At 34.5% G+C, this 9950-nt stretch overlaps 1 protein-coding gene across 4 annotated transcripts in view; it reads right to left on the bottom strand.

Annotated features, from left to right (window-relative positions):
- The window catches only part of LOC106465252 (serine/threonine-protein phosphatase 2B catalytic subunit 2-like), a 150990-nt gene that overhangs the window by 100656 nt on the left and 40384 nt on the right, over window positions 1-9950 (bottom strand). For all 4 annotated transcript variants that reach the window (XM_022389686.1, XM_013925567.2, XM_022389583.1 and 1 more), the window contains exon 2: window positions 5699-5902. In XM_022389686.1, coding sequence (XP_022245394.1) covers window positions 5699-5902 — 204 coding nt within the window. The remainder of the gene's footprint in view (window positions 1-5698; window positions 5903-9950) is intronic.

Genomic DNA, 9950 nt, shown 5'->3' on the forward strand with positions numbered 1-9950 from the left:
GTAGGTTTTGAACCAAACTAAATAACATTAAACCTTTTTTTGGTTTACGGCATTTTCTTATTTTGATGTTTTGAGCTATTTTGTGTTTAGAAAAGTATATACTAATTTTTATTTTTAAAGTATCAAATTGAATTTTTGTTCAATAAAAATCTTTCAAATGCGACTATAGCTTTTTTTCCCCAAAACTTTGTCTTCAAAATAAGGGTGCGTCTTATACACCGGTGCGTCTTATATTCCGAAAAATACGGTAACTGAGAGAAAAACGAAAGTCTGCACAAGCATACGAAATTTTTGTTTGTTTGTACATGTTAATGTGACATTTTTCTTAGAGTTTGAGAATAACCTGTTTTTATTGTACCTTAGAGACTTTAATCATTACTACTGGTCCCCAGCTAACATTAGTCCTGCTAATTAGAGAGGGTGCTGACGTGTGTGGATAGTCAATGTGGCTTTCTATCCGTACGTGAACAATAATGAATTGTTTTCTCCCCTAAAGAAACAGTTTTGAAATGATCCAATTACATTTGAGTTTTGTAACGACACAAACTGACGCCAAATAAGTGTCTAACAGTTACAGGAAGTAGAAGACCCACGAGTCATCTTGGTTCTAACATAACAAAGGATTACTGTTAAAAAACATTCACTATTCACTGGCCATTTTGATTGAAATATGAGAATTCAAAATATCTTTCGAGTTAAGCCCGTTTTGAATTAGTATGTCTGTCGTGTTCGCAAGCAGAAGAAAACGTGTCGTGCACAGAGTTAATAAAATAGTTTTGCATGTGTTCTTATCTCGATGCACGTCCAGTGACAAGGCTATACAGATTAAACTAAAACTGATCTTAAAAGGTCACGCACGCCGGGAAAATACAAGCGCAATATCAGTTTATTTCTTTATTTCGGATTTTCGTATGGATTTATGAGATTAAAATTTAAAATGTACTCTTTTTCTGGCCACACAAATTTTATACATTAATAGAATATTAAAATATATTGTGTACAGGAAAGACGTCGTTTCACAACTTGACTAACGTCGATGATAACACTTCGTGTTTAAGCGCAAGGGTACACAATGGGTTATCAGCATTTTGCCCACTGCGAGTATTGAAAACCGGTTTTTAACTTATAAGCCCTCCAACTTACCTCTGAGCCACGGGATAAAAGTTTCACAATAACCTTTCCTTTTTAATACTTGATTTTTAAATGTAGGAAATTTCATATTTTTACCTTATTTTTGTACGTATCACATACATTCAAGTTTGAATAACTTTTATTTTTCATTTCGCACAAATATATTTTTAATATTAAATTTTACATTTCATACTCGTCTTTAGTATTCAATAAGTTATCTTAAATTTCAAAACAGTCATATGTCGATTAACACTCAAAACTTTATATCTGCGTATACAAAGTTCTTGAATGGTTTATATTTACATACAACTTCCTCCCCTTGCTACTTCCTCTCCTAGTTCCCCTCTTTTATTTTGAATTTCTCAAATTTTCTTTTCTGGTTTTAAATGTCACTATGACTTTATACGATCGATCTGAAAAGCGATACATTTAATATTTTGAACCTTAATTTCAATCTGATGTCTGCCTTACGTTTATAAAATTCAAAATCTATTTGACTTTATACCATATTCTGAATTTCACACCTTCAATTTTACATTTCAAAATAACCTGTAAGGTTCATTATTTTAGGCTACAGATTTAGATAGGAAGTGTTACACTTGAGTTTTTCATTTCTTTATAAATTTTGTATTTTTTTCTATTCGATTCTGAATTTCAGTTTAAGCTTAATAACTTTTTTCCTGGTTATTAATTTGGAACTTTCAAACGAGTCAGCATAATTAAAGGTCATTATATATTCTAACATAAATAACTAAACTCAGCCCTCAAACCGAAAATAGGCGCATACATGCAACGATTATTTTTGCCCATAGTATATACATTTCAAAAATATTGATAAAACTTCGGAGTATTCCGAGTGTAAACAACGTATTTTTCATGGAAGTTTTATCATGTATTTCGATCTTTCTCCCCAAACATACGACACCGATAACACTAGTCTATCTTCAAGTTTTTCTCATACTCACAGGTTTACAGCTTTATTGCTAGACGTCAGTAACACATGCATAAATTAGTTAACTTTAACTGGCACCTTCTCATGTTATAAGACAAACTGATAGTAAATACAAAAATATATATATAAATTTGCCATAACTTTGACTACATAATTGTTTAAGTAAAACTAACTGGAAAAGATGTACTAGTACTGTATCCGAAACCAAAGTACTATCGTATACATATATCGTCAAAATCTGTATTTCTAATATTGTGAACACATATATACTCGAATGTAATTGGATCAGTTACACATATACTCGAATGTAATTGGATCAGTTACACATATACTCGAATGTAATTGGATCATTTACACATTTGTAGGCCCATCAAAAATTAATTATATGTTGGTACACTGCGTGTGAAACTAAGTACAAATTTATAGGAAACTCTTGCAACACGCTATGATTATATATTTTTTAACACTGAAGTAGAAGAAGCTCTTGCAACACGCTATGATTATATATTTTTAACAGTAAATTAGAGAAAACTCTTGCAACACGCTATGATTATATAGTTTTAACACTAAACTGGACTTCCGATTACCCTTTATATAGATACAGAGGTTGGACAATATAACGAAAACACCTGTTAATTTCTACATTTTATTTATTAATATGGAATTAGCAGACAATATAGCACTAATACGACGTGAAATTCATGAAACAAAGTGTTGTGCATTACACAATGATTTTTTTCCATTCGTACATTAAAGCTTCTTATTGTTGACGTTTTAAGAAGACATTTGCTGTCACTTTACCTTTCTGTGAGATGATAAGCCCTAAAATATTCCAACAAAAACAAAACTGCCCATACCATCACAGAGTTTCCACCATGCTCAGCTGCACTCAGGGTTATAAGCTTACTTTTTGTTTACGCCGCATTTTAAACGCGTCCATTTCATGGATTTGGTTTCGTTTGTTTTGAATTTCGCGCAAAGCTACACGAGGGCTATCTGCAGCTAGTCATCATCACCCACCGCCAACTCTTGGGCTACTCTTTTACCAACGAATAGTGGGATTGACCGTCACATTATAACGCCCCCACGGCTGAAAGAGCGAGCATGTTTGGTAGGAAGGGGATTCGAACCTGCGACCCTCATATTGCGAGTCGAGCGCCCTAACCACCTGGGAAGAGTGTAAAAAATTACACAGGCCTGCGAATTTAAACTTGGTAAAAGTTGCTTTGGTTTTAATAACGGATTTTCCATAATTCAACTACGCAGGTTTCGAAAATATTTTGTTTCTATTACGTAAGGATTTTTTTACAAATCGGGAACAAGAAAATAAAACTTGCTTATATCAAATTATTATTTCGTTTAACATAATGAATTTTTTTTATTATTATTATGTTTGTTAACAAACCGAAGAAAAGGGAAGAACTCTGATGTCAAACGAATATGCATCTTCATTCATCCCGATTTTATTTTTCTGAAATCTACGTCATTTAGTATCAAAACTACGTACTGTGGTCTTTCTTTTATGTATTGCGTTATGACATTTTGTGAAAAATCTGTACGTGTTGGAGAGAAATGCATATCATTTTCGGATTCAGAGGACAGAAATTACTGTAGAACATGTAAAATTTTCTAGACAATAAAACCATCGCAGGCCTACGTTATTCATCTGACCAAACCACATTCTTTGATCTTCTGTCGAATGTTTATGATCTTGGCGTTATTTTACTCGGGATTCTGTTTTTTTTTTGTTGTTGTTGGTATTAACTAGAAGATTCAGAATGGTCAAACTCCATGGAAGCCACTTTTGTGCAGTTCTTTTCGAGTGTTTTTACAGAAATCGGTTGTACTGAGCACAGTTTTGACGCTGTAATCTTGTTTATATCTCAACACATGTGTTAATGCTCTTCTATTACTTTAGTTTTGGATATCAATGCTGAAATCACTTCTGACACTGTACCTTATGACACATTCATTATTTTAGGTGTTTGTATCACTGGGAATCTAGCTAGATGTTTACTCACTATCAAGGCTCTTAAAAAAGTATGGGTGTTTTCCTTATTCTGTCCAACCCCTGAGTTTGTTTGTATGTGTTTGAACATAAATTATTTAAATGAAATGATGCATGCCACATTTTTCCTTAAAATGAATAAATTTGAATTTTTACCCAGATGGATAAAACAAACCTTTAATACAAAACAACAATCTTAATACATAGTTTAGTAATTAGCGTGCTGGGCTGTGTATCGAAAGGTCCATGGTTTGAGCGGTGATATACTGCTGAGCATGCTCTGTTCTTTCAGCTGTGGAAGCGTTACAAAATTGAGAGTCAGTCTTATATTCTGTTGAGAGTAGTCCTGTAGCTTAGACAGCAAACACTACTACTGATTGCACTCCCTTTGGTCAAGCAGGTATGAACTAGGGCCTGTCATTACGAACCTTGTGGTTTCTGACCTAGCCATTTAAACTCATGTGTTGTATAAGGTGCGATTAGAGTTTAAAATACTATACCAAAATAGATTGATGTATCAAGTATGTCAGGTGACCTTGATCTTTAAAAAAATCAGAACATCACAGCTGCACACCTGTCACAAGTTTGTTTCGAATATCTGCGCAAAGCTACACAAAGGCTATATGCGCTAATGTTCCTAACTTTGAACTGATAGACCAGATAGCTAGTCCAAAGCATCCATCTCAGACACGTAAGGTATTTCAATCGAATAGTGGGATTTGACCGTCATTCTTATAACTCAACCGACGGCCCCAAAATGCGGAGCACAATTTTACGGCAACGATACGCTAACAACTAGACCACACGTTACCCCTAATAAAAGTAGCTTCCCTATTAAATACAATGGAATAAAAACGTGAGATGTCTTAAGAATTTGGCCTCCTTTGATCTGTGGTCAAATATACAATAAAAAACACAAAAAAGTTCACGATAACTATATAATATGAAACTGGTTTAAGAATACACAGGCTGGCAACTTATTCTGAAGGTCTATGTTAATATACAGTTCTACATTTAAATTTTAATAAGGGAAACGAATGGAATCTGCCAAATATCGTTAACAAACCAAAGGAAGTATGTAACCAACAAAGAGGAAAAACACTTGAGAACACTATTCCCATTTAGCAATGCTAATTTTACTTAATCTATGAAAATCATATAGGAGAGCATTTTACTCCGAAACATGCAAGTAAATTTCGATATGCAAAGCTAATTAGAGTAAAAAGAAATATACCCATAGCGTGTTGCAAGAGCTTCCTCTAGTTTAGTGTTAAAAATATATAATCATAGCATGTTACAAGAGCTTCCTCTACTTTAGTGTTAAAAATATATAATCATAGCGTGTTGCAAGAGCTTCCTCTAGTTTAGTGTTAAAAATATATAATCATAGCATGTTACAAGAGCTTCCTTTACTTTAGTGTTAAAAATATATAATCATAGCATGTTGCAAGAGCTTCCTCTAAACATACTGATGATGCCAAGTTAACATTGGCGAAACGCTGTTTTATTCGATATTTTTTCTATCCCATTTTAGCTTTTTTCTGAATTCTGAATATTTTATAGCGTGTGTGGGATAACTCCAACATCAATATCCATAGAAAACATACCTGTTACAGGGGCTTCTATATCAATCATAGTTTTCTCTTGGCGTAACAATGCAGCTCCTTCATTGATGAGACGCAAGGCAGCGGCTTCTTCTATCCTACCTTCCAAAACAAAGTGTTGTTTAAGAACGTCTATTCGGGGTTTGTTAGTTTTTGGATCGAACACTTCATTCATTGTCAGTTTATGACTAGGGGGAAATGGAACACCTAGAAAAAAACAGAAAAGGTAGTTAATTTGACACATTCATTACGCAGTGTAAACCATGCAAAAAACAGATTTATTAAACTACTCTTTAAAGCTTTAGAAAAAACGATATGTGATGATACATGATGGAGCAAACTGTATATATTTGAAAAAAAACAACAAAAAACATTTATTTATTTTTTGCTTTTATTATTGTTATTATTATTTTTTTTTACTTGTACCTATGCGTGATGACAAGAAGATAACTTAGAAAAGACCAACATGTTTCCTTCCGTTAGCAAAAATGTTCTGCCGTTTTGTCCCTTGCTACCGTCAAATCATTTGAAACTGTTCGGACTAATGAGTCCTTGAAGCAATAAACCATCGGAAAACCGACATGGCACCTATAATTGTGATGTAGAAGATGACGTTTGTCTGGGAACCGTTGGACATGTATGACAATCTGGCAGCGGCTCTGGTATTCTGACGACACTTTACATACAGTAGGATAAACTGTTCTTCAATTGTGCCATTACTTAGATGATTTGGAAGCAAATATAGCATAATGTCTGTGTGCTACTTGATGTGGGGCTGCTTTTATTTTAACACCTTTTAATCTTTTCGATCCTTCGAAGGTGCAATGGCATGCTTATACCAAATCCTGACCCTGCACCTCATACCAAGGATCGAAGGTGCAATGGCATGCTTATACCAAATCCTGACCCTGCACCTCATACCAAGGATCGAAGGTGCAATGGCATGCTTATACCAAATCCTGACCTTGCACCTCATACCAAGGATCGAAGGTGCAATGGCATGCTTATACCAAATCCTGACCTTGCACCCCATACCAAGATTTGGGTAACAGCCTTTGTAATGATCAGATATCGATCATCTGCTGCACAACTCAGTACGCATGGAAGGAATGCATTTTTATTCTTGAGGAGTCATTTTGGTAATTTGTGGTTTAAAGAGCTAGTGTATATACACCTGCCATTCACATTTCTGGTGTAGGATACATATACAATTTTCGAAAGATACGATCCTGAATGATTGTCTGTTGGATTTAGCGCAAAGCTACTTGAGGACTAACTGCGATAGTCGTCCCTAATTTTCAAGTTATAGACTATGGGGAAGACAGCTAGTCAATACCATCCACCACCAACTCGTGGGCTTCTCTTGTTAGATCAAATAGTGGGATTTGACAATCATTCTTATAACACACTCATGGCCCCAAATGCAGATGGCGATTTTATTTTTATTTTTTGGTCGCGGTGACGAGACGCGAACCAAAGTTCGGTAAGTTCATTATTGATTGCATTACACCCAACCTTGAGTGATCTTAATGAATGATACTGTCATTGGGTAAGTCCACTAAATCTCATTTCATACCACTAACAATTATTTTCCTATACCTCTCCATTTTTAAATTATTTGCCCATCAGTACATCACATGGTAAATAGTTTGATCGCATGATAAGACCTTTATTTATCCTGGTAAAAAAAATTTCCCACATTTTTGTAACAGTTATACTTTAGTATTTACATTTTATGTGTAGTTTTATAATAAATACAGATAGAAAACAGACCTTTTTTCGGTACAGTAGTTCGCCAGTTATAAGTGGACACACACTCACACGCAGACCTTTGTAAAATAATGGCTTAAGACTTAGGTTTAAAACAAATAATAAAATAAGAACGTAATAACTACCAAAGTTACTACAAAGGAAGTTCTAGTTAAACAAAAAATAAGCGTCAACAATATATAGACATATTACTAGCTGAGTGTACCTTTTCAATACATACGGATGAAATAGGGGCTACAGATCCGAACGACGACGACCCCTCCCCTATTTCACTCTCCCAGATGCCATAAAAGTGCTATAGTTTAGTAGAGATCAATAAAATAGTATGGGTAGCACATTGAAGAAACCTCCCCCGGGAGTAACAAAACGGGATTGGCTTTTTTTGTGTGTTAAAGGTATCAGCTAGTAGACATATATTACGATCAAATTTACTCGCAAGCCACCTGAAACTATCCTACAATCAGCTATTTTTTGGTGTTAATATTTTAAAACGATTATACATAAAAAAATTTTATTTGTTCTTCTTACATTTAACACAACAAGACGAGCAAATCATCAGTATTCCAATAACTCTGAAAATAATCTGTACGTAAAACGGTTCCTTTATATACTTTGTCTCGAGTTTGTTGAAAGTCTAGTGGCCCTCTTCCTTTTTACTTAGTGCCTGATTTCGACAACACTTTGTTTTCCAGTAAAATTTAAATTGAATTTTATGGCCAATCAGTTTAACGAGAGTTGTTGAAGTGTCATAGCTATTGGTGGGTATAACTTATAGTCGTTTTAATGTATATATTTTCTGATTTTTATAATAACTTCTCCTTACAAATATGGGCCAACAAGCATAACCAGGTAGAACTTACAATCACTTATGATAATTTTATGTTTTTAAAACGCACGAGGAATTAAAGTAACCTAAGCAACGTTTTGCTCATTAATGGTTTGAAGACTGAAATTTTTCAATTGGAATCTTTTCTTTCTCTCTCTCAACCAACTGCAAATTTTAAGTCTTTACCCAATATCCAATGTTAGCTGACATACACATTCAACGCACGGGAAAAAACACAGGAACCTCAGAGGGTTAAAAAAGGGGTCAGATCCGCACGCCGACCTCCTTGGTCATTTCTTGGGGGACCTGAAGAATATATTCCAGGTTTGATGATAATTTTCATGTCCGCTAGCTAATAAAACTTGTTTGTTGGGACCTTCAGCTTCGTAATAAATAAGATTTCTAGCTCTCACTATTTGTGTCTCGGTGTTGTTGTTGTTTTACTTTTGTTACTAAGGCTAAGTGAAAAAAAACACACAAACATGTTTAGCGTCCTCTTCAGCTTTCTTTTTTCAGCCGCCTCCCCTATTTTTTGGCGATTTTTCCTTTTTTCGAATTATCGTTTATCGATCATACAAAGAAGAGATCTGAATAAAAAATGAGATGAATACAGTTGATTCATGTTATCCTATTTCTCTATTTGTCATAAATTCTGTATCGTTTTGATGAAAAAATTAAACAAAGAAGACTTCTGTTTGACATGGACCCTGTAAAAACAAACAACAATCACGAAAAAAGGGTGCAAACTTTATTTCATAGAGGTCATTTAGAAAAAAAGACCCTCTTTTTTTCGAAAACTTCGGACGCTATACGTTTTTTTTATACTTTTTTACTTGGCCTAATATCAGGCCTTTCTCATACGCGTTTTGTAGTAGAGGGACTGCAGAGAAGGTAACGAAAGAATAGTATTTTTCCGAGTTTTGTCTTTTAACCTAAAATAGATTCACTTCACATGCGTAAATAAAGCTTCTCGAAATACTAAGCCCACGCTGACATTAGATCTGCTCTTTTGTCTTTCACTTTGTAGCTTTGAAAATTTGAAGAAAATAAGAAGAGTATTGTTCGTTTTTGTGACGTAAGCATTATCATGATGAAAGTTCATCAAAATATATATAATTATATGGTATATATACAGTACTATGATATTAGAAGAATGGCATTCTTTTCATAGCAAGCTCTTATAAATTTAATTGTAGGGTTCCGTACATTGCTTTAGGCGTGGCGGGAAGTGTGCCAGTCTTTAGCTTGATTGCTTGTAAAATATAAGGCGTGCGCATGCATTTACATCAGGAAGAATTAGGTAACAAGGCAAAATACGGCTTTTTTTTTCGTTTTCCTCAGATGTGAAAAAAAAATTGGCAGTATCTCTATCTGTACACCTAAGCGAGACAGTGAGGCTATTTGTGGAATGGAAGACCTTGTAACAATTGTAACTCGACTACTGTTTTGCACGTGGCTAATCATTATCCAGCTGTATGTTCTCATCGCCAAGTGCATTAAGTGAGGAATGATTTAAGCCCAACAGAGTGATATTCGTTGAACACTGTAGCCTGTGTCGTCTTTTGTGGCTCACGTGTGAATATTTAGCACGCAAATTGGTGCACCTTTCATGGCTCACGTGTGAATATTTAGCACGTAAATTGGTGCACCTTTTATGCA

This window comes from Limulus polyphemus, unplaced genomic scaffold, assembly GCF_000517525.1.
Source record: "Limulus polyphemus unplaced genomic scaffold, Limulus_polyphemus-2.1.2 Scaffold1, whole genome shotgun sequence".
NCBI classification, from domain to species: domain Eukaryota; kingdom Metazoa; phylum Arthropoda; class Merostomata; order Xiphosura; family Limulidae; genus Limulus; species Limulus polyphemus.